Source organism: Empidonax traillii, unplaced genomic scaffold (genome assembly GCF_003031625.1).
Source record: "Empidonax traillii isolate 1590-97213 ecotype Southwest subspecies unplaced genomic scaffold, ASM303162v1 scaffold170:size2694500, whole genome shotgun sequence".
Taxonomy (NCBI): domain Eukaryota; kingdom Metazoa; phylum Chordata; class Aves; order Passeriformes; family Tyrannidae; genus Empidonax; species Empidonax traillii.
In genome coordinates, this window is record NW_020955363.1 from 1,013,785 (window position 1) to 1,032,261 (window position 18,477).

General features: G+C 41.0%; 1 protein-coding gene across 1 annotated transcript in view; it reads left to right on the plus strand.

Moving 5' to 3' along the window:
• The first annotated feature begins 2,913 nt into the window (after positions 1 to 2,913).
• The window catches only part of TBC1D9 (TBC1 domain family member 9), a 53,034-nt gene continuing 37,470 nt past the window's right edge, over positions 2,914 to 18,477 (plus strand). The window contains exons 1-2 of the mRNA XM_027885680.1: positions 2,914 to 3,304; positions 17,929 to 18,039. Coding sequence (XP_027741481.1) covers positions 3,178 to 3,304; positions 17,929 to 18,039 — 238 coding nt within the window. The 5' untranslated portion in view covers positions 2,914 to 3,177. The remainder of the gene's footprint in view (positions 3,305 to 17,928; positions 18,040 to 18,477) is intronic.

Consider the following 18,477-nt stretch of genomic DNA (forward strand, 5'->3'; position numbering starts at 1 on the left):
GTTTATTTTCTTCCCTGAGAGGCTTATAATAATACATCACTATATGAAATAACTCCTTAGTTTGTATTGATATCTGCACCTGATTTCTTTAATTCATTTTTCAAAATTGAATGGCATATGTTGAAGTTTTAAATCTAGTGACAGAGAGAACTTTAAACAGCCCCATTCAGTGTTAATACCACAATGAGGTTCTAACCTGATACAATCTTTTCAAAAAAAAACCAAACCAAAACAAAAAAACACCTACAAAACATGCAGGGGCAATTATTCTTTTATTTCCATTTCACACTTTTAAAAAATTCCTATCATATTTCACAGAACTAGCCAGAAGTTTTTAATTTTGTTCCCAAACTACATGTTGAAAAGGAAACTTGAAACTTTATCATGGAGCATTAAGACTCCAGAAAACTCCCCCCAAACACATAGACAGGCACTCTGCATGAACAATAAAAATATGTGACGAGCATGCAGGAAAAAAAAAATATTTACATTTGCTTCAACAAGCAGGTCAGCCATGATAGCACAACACCTATTTTACATTACAGTGAAAGCAGATCAGGTTCCCATTTAAAAATGCTTTGATACTATCTACAACACAACAGCAAAAAGACACAGTACAATCTCCTTTAAAATGCCATTTATTTGAGTGATGATATTTAACTTCTTTCCAGTTTTATTCAAATGCTCTATAACACTTAATGGAAAATAAATAGGAAATATGTTAGAAGTTCTGCTTTTCTAATATATGTCATCCTACTCACACAAAACTGACTAATTGGCAATAATAGGGTGTTTTTGCTGCTTACATTTTTCCATTCATAACTGTCTATGCCCACTGCTGAAAAGCAGGTTAGGAGTGGGAAGTAGCTTCTGATAATGCTTTTTTTTCCTTCTTGAGGGCAAGTGCACTGTTCACAAAGAAAATTAACTTCATCACTGCCTTTGATTACAGCAGAGCATCATGTGCTTGTTCTTTCCTAAAATGTTGGTATGGTTTTAGTAGAGGTACTGAACATTGTTGGCAGTGGTGACATCACCGGTAAAGCCATCAGTGCTCCTACGAGAACACTGGAGCATTGATAAGCCTTGTATGTGTGACATCCTGCCTTTACTAAAGGAAGTTACTTGGAATTTTTGCCACTAATTTTAGCCAGGATAGAATTTAACTTTCAAGCTACTTGGCATATAGATTTTTAACTAGACTTAGTTTTAAAAAAACCCCCAAGAATAAAAATATCACCACCACCACCACCAAAACCCACAAAAACAAAAGCAATGATGATGAATATTCACCATGATGCAGTGGAACTGAGAGCAGTCCTGGGAATTTTTAAGTGTCCATTAGAGACGGTCACTTCCTTCTCCTAAACTTTTTACCTACACAGTAACAGCCTCATGACTGCTACCTCAGATGAAGAATCATTTCTCCCATGACCATGTGTCCATCTCCACACGATGAGCACTGGGCATCAGCTCCGTGCCAGCACTGGCTGATGAAAGGCTGAAATCCACTGTAAAGCTACAGCCTGCATATGAGTAGTTTGTGCTTGGAATACGGTTTTAATGGTTTCTTTGGGGCTTAATTTATTCTTCTCCACATCTTTAATAAACCAAAGATAAGCATCTGACTGGATAGTAACAGTTTTCAGAGTAAAGGGAAGCCAGCCAGTCCAGTCCTTTCCTGACCACTTTGAAAGCAAAGAGTGTTCAGAGCTGCAAGGGTAGAAAACGTGTTACCTATGCATACTGCCGTTCCCTTTGAGTGTTCTTGGCATACCTGCCAAATATACTGGTTTATTTTAGGGCTTTTCAGGGCCTCAAAAATTCCCCCTACCTTAAGCAATATGCATGATGTAGTCATCAGCAGCAGAGGTGAATTTCAAATGTGATGTGGGCTAGAGCAGAGAAGGGATACTTAGAAAAGGGACTGTGGAAAGAGAATGGTCTCACCACCTCTGGTGGATGGCTTCCTTCAAAGTTGAGGCCAGAGCCATCTCTTAACACCCAATTTTACAAACTTCTCTGAGCCACAGGATGAGAAGGTCAAATCTTTCAAGGTAGGCAGTTAAAAGAGGGAATCATAGAATGGTTTGGATTGGAAACAATCTTAAAGATCATCCAGTTCCAATCCCCTGCAGTGGGCAGGGACACCTTCCATTAGACTAGCACTGTCCAACCTGGCCTTGGACACTTTCAGGGATGGGGCATCCGCAACTTCACTGGGCTACCTGTTCCAGTGCCTCACCACCCTCCTACCGAAGAATTTCTTCCTGGTATCTAATCTACACCTGCCCTCTGTCAGTTTGAAGCCACCACTCCTATCATATCCTATCACCACGTACTCTTGCAAAACGTCCCTCTCCAGCTCTCTTGTAGCCCCTTCAGGTACTGGAATATGGTCGAAGGTCTCCTCGAGCCTTCTGTTCTGCAGGCTGAGCAACCACAGCTCTCTCAGCCTGCCCCCACAGAAGGCTGGACGCAGCACTCCAGCCGAGGTCTCACCAGAGCGGAGGGGCAGAATCGCCTCCCTCGCCTCGCTGGCCGCGCTGACGGTGATGCAGCCCAGGACAAAATTGGCTTCCTGGGCTGCGAGCGCGCCTTGCCGGCTCACGAGGAGCAGCTTTTCCTCCAGCGGAAACCGCGGGTCCTTCTCGGCGGGGCTGCTCTCTCCCCGCACCTCCCTCCCCGCGGTGTCCCTGCGGATCCATGCCGGGGCGCGCGGGTAGCACCGTGCCCGTGCGCGTGCCCGTGCCCGTGCCCGTGCCCGGGGCGCGCAGGTGCGGGAGCGGGGTGCGCGCTCCCCGCCCGGCGGGCGGAGCGAGCGGGGGCGCGCACGGCGCGGGAGCGCGGCGCTTCCCGCGGGCTTTTGTGCGGGAGAGGAGCGCGGAGCGGCCGGCGCTGATGTCACCGCTGCGGCGGGAGCTGCCGCCGCCCCGGGCCGCCGCAGCTGCCCCTCCGCGCCCGGCGGAGCGCGGGTAGGCGGCCGGGGGCCAGCGGGGGGCTATGCGGCTGCTGCTGCTGCTGCTTCCACCGCCGCCCCTCCGCCCGGTGCCCGCCGGTGCCCGCGGGGCTGCGCCGTCGGCCGCGCCGGCCGGGCATGGTGGCGCCTGATGCGGGCGGTGCGAGCGTGAGCCGGCTCCGCAGCCCGCCGGGCCCGCCTTTGTCCGCGCCGGGAGCATGTGGGTGAACCCCGAGGAGGTGCTGCTGGCGAACGCGCTGTGGGTGACGGAGCGGGCCAACCCCTACTTCATCCTGCAGAGGAGGAAGGGGCACGGCGGCGATGGCGGCGGCGGGGGACTGGCGGGTAAGGGCGGCGGCGGCGGCGGGCAGGGGTCCGGGCGGGGCGGTGCCCGGGGTGCGGGGTGTCCCACGGGGATGTGGAGGGCGCGCCCCGATCCTGTCGCCCTCCGGGTGTCCGGGCTGGGGGCGCCCCGTCGATGCTTAGGTGCCTGGAATGCGCGAAGATTCCCGTGAGGATTTACGCACTGGAGCTTTGTGGGGTGACCACCCCCCCCACCCCCCCGCTCCGGTGTCCAATGGTTCCATACATCGGGCTGTGACTTGCCCAGATTCCGGGAGCGTGTTGTTGTTGAGCCTCTAAACACGCCTTCTATAAAACGTTTTGAAGACCGTATTGTAATTCATAAATTAGAAGAGGTTTGCTTCGGCTTCTCCATATTCTCCAGGATGTCCTTGTGAAGTATGTTCCCTGAATGCTTTTGTTTCCGACTGCTGGCAACTGGAGAAGCTTTTGTAGATGTTTGAATCATAAACATCTAAGTCTCAATAATACTGTGCATATCCATTTGTCAAGACCTTCCACCCTTCTCTAGGCAATGTATATACACATTTGCATATGGGGGATACAGAGCCTAATGGTATTTCCATTGGTACGTTTTTGTGTATTGGAGATACAGAACCCAATGGTGTTTCCACTGGTACTTAAATTGTTACAGAATAGTCAAACTCATTCTCTGAAAACCTAAGCTTTCTTCTTTACCCACTTCCATGACAACTCGTACTTCAGGCTAAGCAAAGTAAACATATGGACTACATCTGTATTTGACTCAAGGTCCTGTACATATTTGCCAGGAGATTAAGTGTTTCTTCAGTTTTTGAATGCTCTATGGACTTGTAAACAATTTATAATCTGAACTAAAGCATCGCTGTGAATTGTGTTTTCGTGTAGACTGCCAAGGTCTTCAGTGTTGTGTGTTGATAAACCACCTCATTCTTGTGTGGGAAGAGACCAGCAGCCACTCCAGATTGACTGTAGATTTTTAATTATTTTTTAAAATCTTTTGTATTATGTACAGGGTTGTCAAATCAATAAAAACACATGTTGTGCCTCAAAAGTTCACCCCTGCTCTGTTTACTGAGAATTTCTTTTCAGGCTCTCCTTTCATGGATTACCCCCTGGCCTCTTAACGTCTGACAAGGTATTCTTCTGCCTTTCTTATCTTTGAATTAGAGATCATTTGAGATACCCATCTATTTTCCAGTCATTCCTCAGTTGTTGAGGCAGCATTTTGAGAATTTAGAGTTTTCTCTTCAACCTGTTTGCATAGTGCATATATACCTAAGTCTTCTTGCAGTTGTATATATAATAGTCTGATTGGTGATACCACTGTACAGATGGAGAGATCACTTTTGAAGATTTTGTCCTTGAGTGGGAGTAGGATTCGTAAATGTGCAGGTTTTTTTTGTGAAAGCCAGATAAGCCAGCAGCATTTGGTAGAAGTTCAGAATACAGAAATAGTTCAGTCTTTGTTTCTGCATTTTTCCCCTCCCCCTTGGAATGTAAATATTTGTGCACTGTATCCATTATTTTAGTATGTGAATGGAGTTTATATAGTGAATACTGTTTATAAGGCAAAATTCCTGATATTTTGAAAACTGCTTTCCATGTAGCTTTTATTAGTTCCTGTGCTTTGCGTGGAATTGCAGCAGCAGTGGCATTGAGGTAGTAGCAACAAGGCAACTTCCACGAGGTTTGTTTGTTTGCACAGAGAAGAGACAGAAAAACGTTGTACTTTTTCCAGTATGTTGCCGAAACCATAACTAATTAATCCCCCATTATTAAGTTATTAGTGCTGTCAGTATTTAAAGGAGCCGGCTGTACGGGAACTTGTTAGACCACGTGCTAAAACGGCAAGAATTTTTGACACAGTGGTCAATAGAAGGTGGGAGAGGAAGGAAGGATAAAAGAAGGAAAGAAAGAAAGAAGGGGATGTAGAGTGCGCAGGCCAATCACAGATTGGCAGGCACAGTAGTAAATGGAACTTATGATAATTTGTTTTTCATGGAAATACTGGAATTTTGCATTGGTGGTTCTGACAGCTATGATCTGCCCGTTGAGGGCCAAGGCAGGCCAAGAAAGCCAATGGATTGTTGCCGGTAGGAAAGACTGGCTAAAAGCAAGGTATTGAGGGACCTAGCTGGTTCTGAGGGTTCAGAATAAATAAATCTGCCAAAAAGGTAAACATGATACCTAATTTGCAGCAATGATAGCATTTAGGATGACCCTGTGGAAGTTCTGTAGATGATAATGATACTGTTCTTGTCACAGAGGTAGAGGTTGCCTGATCCAAAGTGAGGAAACAGGAATGAAAAGAACCTTTTATGAATGGTGGGTTAGGTTTTTTTCCTCCCTAATTGTCCTTTCTGTAGTGATGTAATGCTGAAATTTGCTCAGAGAGAATCTAAAAAGTTATCCACCCATGAATGTGGTATAAAATTTGGCCTGGTTGCTCTGTGGGAAACCAGCTTATATGTCCTTGAAACTACCTAGAAATACTGTATGTTGGAGTTTTCACTGTGGTGGGGATGGTCTGAATTCACATATGCAATAGAGGATGTAAATACAGCTGTCCTTTATTTTTTATTTTTTGATCTAACTTTTGCTGACTTGTACTCGTTCATTATTGACTCTTGAAGTCGTTTGTCTTGAACTGTAGAATGACAATTGACTTTCAAATTGATGAGACTGTGGGGTTGATGGCATTACATGGCTTCACTGTGTAACTTAAGCAGTGGGCAGACAATGAGAAGCATTGATTTTTCTGGCAGAGCCCTCAAATCTAGGTTTGCTGTGAAACTACCCCATCAGCAAACTGATCAGTGTTAAGTGTGATGCCCTTCTCTCCATCTGTGATTACGTTATGCCCTTCTCTTCATCTGTGATCACGTTAGGTTTCAAAGAACTTTAGGTAGGGCTGCTCTGTAATGCAGCTGAAAAAAGAAATAAAGTGCTTTCCTGTGGGTGAGTGAGAATGAGGCAGGGAAGGCTGGGGGCAGACCTCTTGGGAGGTGAATGGAATGCTGTGATTCTGAAAGGCATGAAATGTCTGCCAGGGTCTCTGTGTTACCAATCTTCCATCACTTAACTACCATCCTGTGGACAAAGGTTGCAGTCACCAAAGTCTGGAAGGCCTCATCTTTCAGGTCTTCTGACACATCTCAGTCTAAACCCAAGTATTTTATATAGCCTTGGAGGTGGTGAAAGTAATTCCTGATGGCTTTGTGTTGTAGCAGAAGAACAGTACTGGTGTTATCTGTCCTGGATCTGTTCTGAGCGCTGCAACCCTTTGCAGGAAAAGGAGTATCAGTTGCTTTGGGGGAAGGGGTAAAAAATCGGCCCTTTTTTCTCTGATTCTCTCCTCTTGGCTTTGGTTTGTGTAACAGTTGAACAGAGAAACACTCTTATTTACATATTTGTTTGGACATCGGAAACGTTTTCTCCACTTATTTTAATATTGTATTGTAACAAGTTAGAAGAATTAGGATGATCTTGTTATGTGTTAAGGCAGTGCTGATTAGTGAGTCCATAGGGGTCATCTCTGCTAATAAAGTGCATTTGATCAATAGTTTATTAAGAGCTACAGCATTTCTGCCAGAAGTCTTACTGAAGTAAAGTCTGTACTCATTTAAATTATTGTGTCTATGTCAGCATTGGTCACATCAATGTGACTTTTTTTTGTAAGCATGCCTTAACTGAAGGATTGCTTGGGTTTTATTTTCCTTTTTAAGAATAGTAGAATAGGAAAGACTTGTGAATTGGATTTTAAATTGGATTTTTATAGCTGTTCTGTAAATTCACATTATCTTGCATCATTGCATTAATCTTCCAGGACAAGAACAAAAAAATGTATTTTGATGCTTTAAAAGTAATTAATGGTTGATGAACTTTCTCCTAAATTAAATTGTTTTGTGCATTGCACATAATGCCATGCCTGTATTTTGCTTCTCTGTGACCTTTGCTTGAGAGCTTCATCTTCCCTTTGTTCACCAACAGGGAAAAAAGGATTTTCTTTCCTCTTATTAGTTTTGTCAAAGGTGTTGAATGTTTTTAACCTTCTCTCCATATATATTCTGCTTGCTTCCGTGGGTAGCCTGGTAGTTTGGCCTATATGAAATATTTCCTTCTCCAGAGGAATCTGATGTATTTATTTGCACAGCAGCCTGCATCAACTGAAGCAGAGGTGTTCGGAGAGAACATGGACCCAGATCTGTACCATCATTTCGCCTCTGTGCCCTGCATGATAGTATTACTTTCATGGATGTAAGGATCTTGAACATGCCATAAAGTTTATAAACAACTAAAAGGCTCATGTTTTTAAGCATATCTTGCATTCAGATGCGACAAATAGGTTTAAAAATGTGTCTCACTGCTTTCTGCTACGCTGGGATAATGTTTGCCAAACTCTTCTACTTGGAAACATTATTAAAAGGAGTTAGTAAGACTAATAGTGGATGGCAGAGCAATGTATTCACTTGGAGCTTACAGGAAGAGAGACTAAGAGTCTTACAATTATCTTATTTCTACAATTAGTGGTACAATTATCTTATGTCTACTGTGCTCCTTTTGCGTGTGTACATTTGTGGGTGAAATAGGGATGAATTCTGAGTCATTTTAAGTGTTACTGTAAGATCTCTTTGGATCCCAAGGCAAATAAATTGTTCTTAGCTTGCAAGAACTGTTTTTAGGAGTGAATTATTCTGCAGACTGGGTATATTTATACTTAACAGCTGGGACAGTGCATGCGTGAGAGATGCAGTAGGAGTTTATAAGTTTATGAGATGTTGCCAAAGATGATTCAAATGTTTAAGCAGAAGAGAGCAGATGGAAATTTGCTGACTTCTGATGATAAAAGAATCTGATAAAGTACTATCTTTCTCCCCAGATATTTTTGCAAAAGGAATTATTGTTTAATTTCCACACTGGAAGGGCAGAAAGGAGAGGTTCTGAACTTGGCTGGCTTATGTGATCCTTCAGTGTCAGATCTAATACAATTTTTAATACTGTGACAGTGTTCTAACTTGAAAGACTTTTCTGCAGCCTTGCTGGACAACACAATTAGTAGATCAAATTTGGAGATAAGATTCTGTCTTGCTCTCAACCTGTCAATTCAGAGGGCTGAGGACGAGGTTGCTTGAAAACCTGTTTTTATGCTTAAGGTTTAGAAAATCTTTTGGCCAGTATATCATCTGCCAGAACAAAGGACGGTACATGCTTTAACAACCTTGGCATTCTCTGCCCTTGTTGACTCAAGCAGCTAAGATTGTGCATGTCAAACTTGGTACATTTGAATAGAAAGCATGTGCTTTTTCTGATACTTCAAATGTAGTATTTATCAAAATGGATGCCATTAGCATAACGAATAGGGGTGGCCAGCCTGTCTATCAGCTTTTCATGTTCATTTCAGCTCATGGAGTGGAAACCAGTCTCTTTTGCTCCGCTCTGTCATTTGGCAGCATCCCAAATCTGCTCTGATGCTTCTGAGCTTTTCCTTGGGATCTGCTGTGGGTGTGTTTTGCTTTTTCACAGAAGTGGATTTCCATTTCAAGAGAACATGCAGATGTCTAGGGTTGAACTGCTGTTTGATTCACCAGTCTTTCTGTTGAATTCCCAGATGCTTTCCCAGTTCCTCAGTTGGAAGGTGTGTCACTTCCTACTTGAAGTTTCTCTTGATCTCCAGTCCTTGCAGAAGGGAGTTGTTTGCACAGATACAGAGCTGGAGATGTTGCTTGGTGTAGCTTTGCTTTCTCTGCTGTAATGCTTCTTGGTCAAAGACTTCTCTTGAATGATACTTCACCTTTTACACTGTGAGTAGTTTCCATATTTCCATCACTCCATTGTCCAGTTATGCATCCTTGTAAGAATATATCATATTTCACAGAGGTTTGGGCCCTCGATAGTTTCAATTCTGCAGTTTCAATTTCTGCAGAATTAAAAATGGTTCCACAAAGTATGCCAGTATATACTCAAATGCTTTTGGAGCTTAGTAAAAACACATGTGTTGTCATACAATATTTCTCCTTGTAAATATTTGGCATAGGCAGAATCCACTCGGTTTTCTGTGTTCTTCCCCAGAATTTGTGAACTCTACTTGTTTTTATCCATCACAGTATCACACTACATATGGCTTTTGCTGTAATGGATGGGAGTTGTCCCTTCCACCGATGCTACTGAAGTATGATGATACAAAATGTATAAAGAGCTGTTAAGCATTTGGCTGAAATCTTGCTTTTCTTTCCCTCTTTGATCACTAGTCATCCTTCTGTTGTCTGATCAGTGTTGATATTCAGAAGTTTCATTCACATTTTTGCCTTTAAATCTGGTACTTAGGTAGGCTTAGGTTCTGGAGGACTTCTTGAAAACCTTTCCATTTGTCTTCTTTTCAGAAGAATATTAGTAAGTATTTTCTAGGCCTGATTTCTGATTTTTTTTTTCCTGAAGTTTCCAAGTAGGGATGTATGAATTTGTTCTACAGCAGTAGTTTTAGTGTCACCTAGTAATTTTAAATTTTTTTTTTTATTGTTGTTCTTTCCTCACAGTCCTATCTTAAGCTTTCCCTCTGCCTTTTCCGGTATTTTGTTAGCCAAAATTACTAAGATATTTTTGTTCAGCATCATTCATTTCCCTGGGAAAGCGCCTCCTCTCATAGCTTATTGAAATCTCACCTATATGCAGATATTCAGTCAGAACAGTTAGAAATTAACATTATCTTTTTCTGAAACTATTGCTTCTCTTCAGGTTTAGCTTGTATTTGACCATGCTGTGCTTCAGAACTGTTCCTTCTTAGTCAAAGCTGAGTTTACAGTTCTCAATTTATACCATCGATTTCATTGACTAGATTCAGTTTACAGTAATTTTTCTTGGGTTAGCAGTGCTGATGTTTTTTTGTTTCTTTTTCTGCTTTGTTGGGGGGTTTTTGTTTGGTGGTTCTTCTTGGGGTTTTTTATTTTTGGAGGGGGTGTTTGTTTTTATTTGGTGGTGTTTTGCTTTTGTTTCTGTTTCCCTAAAGGGCTCATTCTTACTCGATTTGTTCATTAGTCTTACATGGTTTCTCTGAATGATATATTGGTGCAGATGTACTTGATTTAAATTTTGGTCTTGGATGAAATCTGTTTAATTTACTTATGCTACTCTGAGAGAATGGAATACTTTAAATAATTAGTTTTGAGTGAAGTTTAGTGACTTCACTGCTGCTTTGGTCAGTGATACATGACATTGCTTTTCCTAATTTTTTTTTTTTTTTTTTTTTACAAATTTATGAATAATTGTTTATATCAAACCAAAAGTAGTATAAAATTTATCTTCTTCGGGACTGTGAGATTATTTGTTTGAGGCTTTGTCCAAATACCAGTTTTACTCTGTGTTGTAAGCCTTGGCATACCTGTAGCTGCCCAGCGTGTCTTGTCAGTGCTCATCTGTCTGTATTTTCTGAAGTTTGGTAGATTTTGTTTTAGTTCAAGTCTGGTGGGTTTGTGAGAACTTACTATTTGGATGTATTATTGTGTGAGTTCTTTTCCTGGACTTTTCATCATCTGCAAAACTGAGCCTCAGTGGAAATTTTTAAATTTTTTTTTATTTTTTTTTAAATTATTTTACTTTGTGTGCATTTATCAGTATGTAATGATAGATACAGAATGTAATGAACATTCTGGTTTCTTCTCTGTTGCAGAGAAAGCCAGCAAAGGTTTATAAGCCTGAAATACTTTAACTATTGTTTAGTAGGTAACACTGACAAATGTGGTTACACTTACACTGCTTAGGGCCCTTCAGCTTAGCAGAGGAAGTTACCAAAAATTCTGAAAGCTGGAAGTGTAAGCCCAACCAGATTTAGGTTTGAGTTAAGATACAGATTTTTTACAGGGATGGTCACAAGTTGTTGGGACTCCTATTATGGTAGTCGTTCAATTGCTGATCACTTTAACATATTTGGAAGATAATCTAATTCAATCACAATTGTTAAACTTGTAGATTGGGTGAAAGCTTTAATGTTTGTTACTGCTTTGTCCCTCAGTAGTCAAGGCAGATCATCAAGATCATCACACTGACCCTTCCTGAGCTTTTTTTTTTTTTTTTTTTACGATTGGTGGTTAGGTTTTCTATCTTCCCTCATTTGTGTCCATCAGTCTGAAGACAAAAAAAGCAACTACTGTCTTTGCTGCTTTTCTGGCTAAATGTCATTAGAGGGACAGTTCATCCCCAAAGTCCATTGCACTGAACACGTTTGAAAAGTTGTGTGTAAAGGAAATGGTGGCTGGAGAAATCAGTGCTCTATAGAACTGCATTAGTAGAAAGAGAGAGCAACAAAGGCAGACACTGGAGAAAACAAATCTTAGTTTCAACACCTTATGTTCAGAGGAAAAATTTCTTTTTCATGATACCACGTTACATGCCCATGTAAACAAATGCTGTATAACCCACATGGGAAGATAGTTATGAAATAAGTCTTTAGAATTTATTTTTCCTTTGTTTATGTGAATGAACACCTGTTAAACAATCCCTAACCTGTATAACCCTTCATAAAGTTTCACGGGCGATGTTCACAGTGAAGAGGCTATATTCCTACTTTTGTGGGTATTATTACTGGTATTGAAAGTTTAACACTGTAGTTATTTTTGAGTGATGTATAGTATTTACTACTCATATAGGCTTTCCCATGAAATCAAACCAAACAGAATTGACCCTCCCTGTTAAAAGGATTTGTCCATAGTATTATCCATGGAGCTCAGATTGTTGCTCTAGGTTGAGTTTTGACAGAGAAGTAATTGGATGATCTCATCCTGTAATAACAAATGAGAGCTAATCACGAGCTGCCTTGAGAAAGAATGGAAGACTAATGATTCATTACAGTTACTAGGAAAAACAATAGCTTATACTCTATGTTTTAGCTATTTAGTTATGAGCTATTGTTTTTATAGTCCAGGAAGTAATACTTAAACTTTGGGAAGAGTTTATTCATTGTCCATTAAATCAATATAAAACTGAATGGTCGTGGTACAAATATGATTTAAATCAACCCTATTGATTGAGGCTTTCTTGGAAATCAGCTGACATCTACAGTCTAAATAGGTCCCTTCGGTGTTCCAGGTTTATGACCAGAGCTCATTATGTATCCATCACTTCAGTGGAAAGAGGAGGAGTCATCATCAGCATACTTTAAATACTGAGAACCTTTTAAGCAGCGTGTTTCTGATTCAGTGTTGGAATGTCACGATGCCTGTTTTGAAAAGTTCTTACTAATAGCACATGTGACGTCGCAAGTTTTGGTAGTTGCAGTGTTGAGCTCCTACACAAATAGGCTGCTGGCATCCACAGGACTATTTGAGGGATAGCTCATGAGCATGACTCCAGGAGTCTGTCTGACCTGTGCTATATCTCACCTCTTTTGCAGGATATAGTTTTGTGTTTGCTCTGTGTGCTAAAAACACGTATGCTCTTTGTTTAGGCATTTTTTAAGATAAAAATCTCCTATCAGAAGGTGTCCTGAGAGACTGTCAGGCTGTAGATTGTATTCATGTAGATGTGGAAGAAGGATATGGCAGGGCAGGGTTCTGCTCCTGGGAGCCAGGTGAATAACACATTTGTAATCTGGCCATCTCGGGGAAGGGAGGGTGTTCCTGCATGGCAGCATTGCTCAAAAACAGATACCAACTGCAGAGTGACCTCCTTCCAGCTCTGGGCAAGGTGTGATACAAGTTGCCCTCGAGTCACTGAGGAGTGGATGCATCACAGATCACTGGGGTGTGCTGAAAGCACCTCTGCTCTGAGGTTAAAGCTGAGTGGGAAGCATCACTGTCTGATACCATCCCGAGCGTTTTCATGGTGCTTGCTGTGCAACAAAGCCGTGGCTGCTGGTAACTCTTAAGCTTTGAAGTGTCATTATTTATTGTAATTCATTGGCTTCGGTATTTCAGTAAGGTGTGCTAGAGGTAGTACATAACCCAGGTCCTCACTGCTGAATATGTAATCCAATTTACTCTGAGAACCCAGTCTATTTTAGCAGGTAAAACGCCAAAGGCTCACAGATATAATTGTAACATTGCTGTTAGAGGGACTGTAGAAAGGTGATAAAGACTCTTTAGTCTTTGTCTGTGTTTTATTTAAATTAAAGTGTGACTTTCTGTGAAAGAGGGTTGCTGTTGTCATAAGAAAATCCATCGGTAATAGAAGATATTATTCATGTGTACAGTGCATAAACTCCCTTTTCCTTTAAAAACACAAGTACTCGATGTTTTACAAAGCAACTTCCTCGTGAAAGATAAAAGAATAATCACTAGTTCTACTTTAAAAGAAAGCAAGTAAAGAGGAAGAAATATTCCTGCAGCAAAGATTTGTGCCACATCATATGCACTCACAGACATTGTGACTTATTACAGGTATTTGAGTCCCCATACTCAAAAGTATGTGTGCTTTCAGTGGTAACTTGCAGTGTACCAGGTTGATTCTACAGCAGATCATCCCTTGATTTCATTACTGTTTGTGGGCAGTTTGTAATCAGTCTGGACTGTAAGTCATGTGGAATGCTGGTCTCCCAAGAGCAGGGGGTGCAGTGGTGCTTGGAAAAATCTGAACTGGCTGAAGCAATTGGCATAGTTTTCAAACCAAAATGACCTACCTTTCTGGAAAATATTCTTTGGTGAGATAGAAATAATTTGACTTAAAAGGAGTCTGTGTTATGCAGGAGGTCAGGCTTCATGTGATCATAATCCCTTCTAGAAAAAAAACAGGTTGAAAATCGGTTGCTAGGGCAAGGATACAAGTAGCGTACATCATAATTTATTGTGTGAATACAGACTACTAGTCTGTACACTTTCTACAGTGGTTACAGGCTCCCCCTCCAGTTTATGGCTAAATGTGAGCCACCACTGAATGTGGTCAGATAAGTAAAATGTAGTGTGATATCTTCCTTCAGCACAAATTGCATCAGGTAACTAAACCCCTTTCCAGTAATTCCCTCTAGCGCATTGGTTGTCCTTCCAGTAACATGATGCAAGAGCAATTGCCCAGGCCCCCAGCCAGTTGTGGCTTTGTATTCCCTGGTGCCAGGTGTTGCATATCACTGGTTTTCCTCTGCTAATGTCTATGTTTTACAGAAAAGAAAGAGAATACTGAGAAATTTTGTGGACCTTTGCTTTAGAATTCAAATTTGCGAAAGAGGAAGCAGACTATACAAAAAAAGTTGTGCCAAACAAAATGAAGGCTTTATCCCCCCCTTTTCCCTATATTGGTATGGTTACTCTAGAAATTTAGCAAGTGTGTCTGATGGGACTGTTCCTCGATATATGGTTGCTTTTGCTTTAGTGCCTTCAGGGTCGGGGCTGCCACAAGTTAGACAAATGTTAATCCTGCAAATTATACCATGTACTTTAAAACTTTACTCATGAAAATATCACACTTCAACAAGGGCTTGCAGATCTAGTATTCTTACATTGGGAATTTCTTCCCTTATTTCAGTATGTAGTCAGAAACCTGATGAAATAATGGGAAAAAATTTGCAATCAGTATAGTCATGTGATTTGATGCCTGGGTAATTTACTGGCTCTTGCCCAAGGGTCTGTCTAATCTAAGGAATATGATTCCTTGTTTCTGTTCTGTTTCTATAGAAACTTTCAGTTACTTAATCACATCTGAAAAGGTACTTGCTCTATGAAGAATTAATGAACAGTATTAAAATGCTGTTAACAGTCTTGTTGTTTTTTTTTTAATTTTCATTTCTACTTCATGTTGAAAGTCCCCAAAGAGATCATCAGCATGAAATGCTGTGACTTCGTTCTGGTTGCATCACATGTCTGCATTGCAAAAAAACACCCAACCAAACAACAAATATCCAAAAACCAAAAAGACAATGCTGACTTAACAATGCAAACTAGAACAGTTCCTAAAGGAGGGCAGGCAGGTGTAGCTGCATGACTGCACAAGGAAATATTAACCAATTTTAATGTTATAAAACCACATAATTTTTAAAAAATATCGCATATATTATCTGTCAAAATAGCTATTTCATGATAGAAGTAAGATTTTCCTGATAAACTCTCTGTTACAATTATCTTGGTAAGCTAGATTTTGAATTTCCGTGGGATCTTCTGGAGTTCTGTGAATTTCCTTCTTTTAACCTCACTACACGGTTATTTCCATGTCCTGTTTCCACTGCTGAAAAACCCCAGGGCAACACCTACTTACTGCACCATTGCAAAGTATTGTTTTCCTTTCCTACCTCCCATCTGTTGTTTCAGTGCTGGCTTGTCTCTTTTGTTAGTGTCTTTTGGGTTCTTTTATAGTGCTTTCCACGTTTCTTGGATACATACTCTATCTTACAATGTTTGGTAGCACTGGGGGCTTGTTCCTCTCCTGTCTCCCATATCCAGGGGAAAAGGAGGTAGGATGGGAAACTCTTCTGTACTTGACATTTCTGCACCAAGTCAGTAGGTTTGTTCTGACTCCCTGATCTTACCTGCATATCCCAGTTTTCGCAGCTGCAGTGCCCTCCAAGAACTAGGGGCAGAATTTGTTGGCAGGACCACCCACACACCAACAAATTTGGAAATACAGCAGGAGGAGAGAAACAAGCATATTTTTAAAGAATGCAGGGAATTAACAGCATTTCTGTAAGCTCAGAGAAGATTGCATTTGGCCAGCATACAACTTTATTTAGATATTACATCATGCCTAGTGCATATTTAGTACTGTCAGTGGTCATGTGAAGCTGAAAAGTATAAAGAATCTTTTGCTTAATTCTGCTATGTTTGCAGCAAACCCAGAGGATGAAGGCAGTGTAGTGTCTGGCTTGGTCTGCACTCCAGCTGAGCAGAACTCTTGAGCTCACTGGCAGCTTGAAGTGTCTGAGGATCTTTGCCCTTGGTTCAAGCAGTCATGTTCGTTCTGGACCAGGACCATACTGGGTTTGTGAAGCTCAGATGGAGAGTATATTTAACTGGAGAAAAAAAAAAAAAAATTAAAGTAACATTACCATTATAACCTACTTAATTTTCCTGAATTTGGAGGGAATCAGGGTGTATCTAGCAGGACTGGGGGAGGAGATTGTTCAGAGGCAGCTTCTCACTGTACACCAGTAATCAAAATGTGTGAGAGATGAGGGATTAAAATGGCAATAGGAGTGGCTAAAGCTAGTTAGACTAAAGAATATTGGGATATTTTACATTAATATTTTTGTTCCTATCCTATAATCAGCAGATAGCTTTGTAACACACCTTACTAATGTCCTCATGTTGTGTCCAGACTTGTTTCTCATGTATTTTAGAATTCTTGTATTAAAAAGTGGTGGATATGAATGCATTGGGCAGAAAGAGGTTACAACTGATGTGGCCTGTGAAGATCTGTATAAAACAAAATACAAAAACATAAATAAATACAAAATAAAAAACATAAAATGGGGAAATACAAAATCACTGATAAGCAGGGTATTTCTAAGTATCAGTTTCAGCTCAGATTTAAGGGATCTACTGAGATGGAAAACGGGTAGTGCTTTTTTCTCTTTGTGATGCATAATGCAAATCTGAAAGAAGAACAGCGAGGGAAAGAGTCTTCTGTTCCAGTTGTGACAGAGGAGAATGAGGAACTAATAAAACTATGACAGTAAAAGATGAAAACAACCACTTGAAAGGAGAAGAAACTTTATCAGGAGTGTTTTAAAATGTTTATTTCAGCTGTTTACAAAAAAAACCCTAATAAATATTTGCAGGAAAAAAAATCTTCAGAACTTCATCCATTTGTTTTCAATGTGTTTGAAATTTTTTTCAAACAATTGAAACAATTTGCTGGGAACTTCAACATGAGAATTTAAATCTGACATCTCTGCAGGGTAGATGAGAAATTCTTTTGGAGGTGAAAAGGGGGAAACCTTTTATGTCTTTCAAAAATAAATCAATCTTTCTTGTGGGAGAGAGTTTTGGAGGGTTAGAGTTCTGTTTTGTGTGTCGTTTATTATACAAGAAGGATCAAGAATTTGTGGAAATATAGTTAGGAATTATTGGTAGCTTTTGGTATGCAACTGTTGATGGCCCCCTCAGTAGCAAAGAATTTTGAAAGCCACTTCTGGAAAACAGTATGGCTTTGTCTTTCCCTAGTATCCTTTCGTCTGAAAAACAGCTTGACTCTAAGGCATTTTGATCCTTTCTACCCTGAAGAATCAGACTGTTAAGTAGCAAAATTATTTTTGCTGGAAGTCTTAGTTTTTCCTAGCTGACATTCCAGTTTTGAACCTTTCAGGGTGTATTGTCTGGGTTTTTTCTGTTGGTGTTGGAGGAGAGGGTTGTGGTTGGTGTTTTTTTTTTTTTTTTCCCAAGGGTTCCAACAGTGTATGAAACACAGGAAAGAACTAAATAAATTGTGGACATGATTTTATAACACAACTACCTTTTGCTTTGCTTCAATTTGTTTGTCTTTGTGCTAGAATTGAGGTACGTTTAAGAGTTGAAGTCCTGTTGAAACGGAAGATTTTTCCTTCTTGGGTCACTTTTCCTCTTTACAACGTGAGACAACAAGCATGGCAATGAATATATAGGTCTGCATTTTGCCATGAAGGGTGAAATGAAATGGGTAGGGGCTGCAGACCCCCCTCCTGGGGAATTACATGATCCATCACTGTTTATTCATCATAATTTCCTGTTCCATAGGTCTCCTTGTGGGTACTCTTGATGTCGTGTTGGACTCCAGTGCCAGAGTGGCACCATATCGAATCCTCTACCAAGCTCCAGACTCCCTGGTCTATTGGACTATTGCCTGTGGTAAGGACAAATACACTGACGTGTGGATTTTTATTCTTCCTGGATACTGTGTCACATAACTTAGAGAGCAGCCTTCCTGCTGAGCACAGTCGTTTCAGGACAAATAAATGGGTCAGGGTGAAAACCTGCTGTAGTGGTGAAACTGAGATGCTCACAAGCTTCTAATAGTCAGACTTGAATGCCAGAGTGTGTGTGTGTTATGCACAGTAACTGAGTGAAACTAGGAATGGCTATGGAGTAGGGACAGAAGCCTCTGCTATTTCCCACTCTTCATCTCCCAAGGGTGTACCCTGGCAAGCAATACAGTGTCCATTCCTTGTTCTTGCATGCTCTTCTCCATGCCCGTGGCTCACTCCTGCAGCGCTTCTAAAGTGCAGCATTCCTGGGTGGTGGGGTATCTCTAGAGAGGATGGTGGGAGGAGTACCTGAGTAATAGGC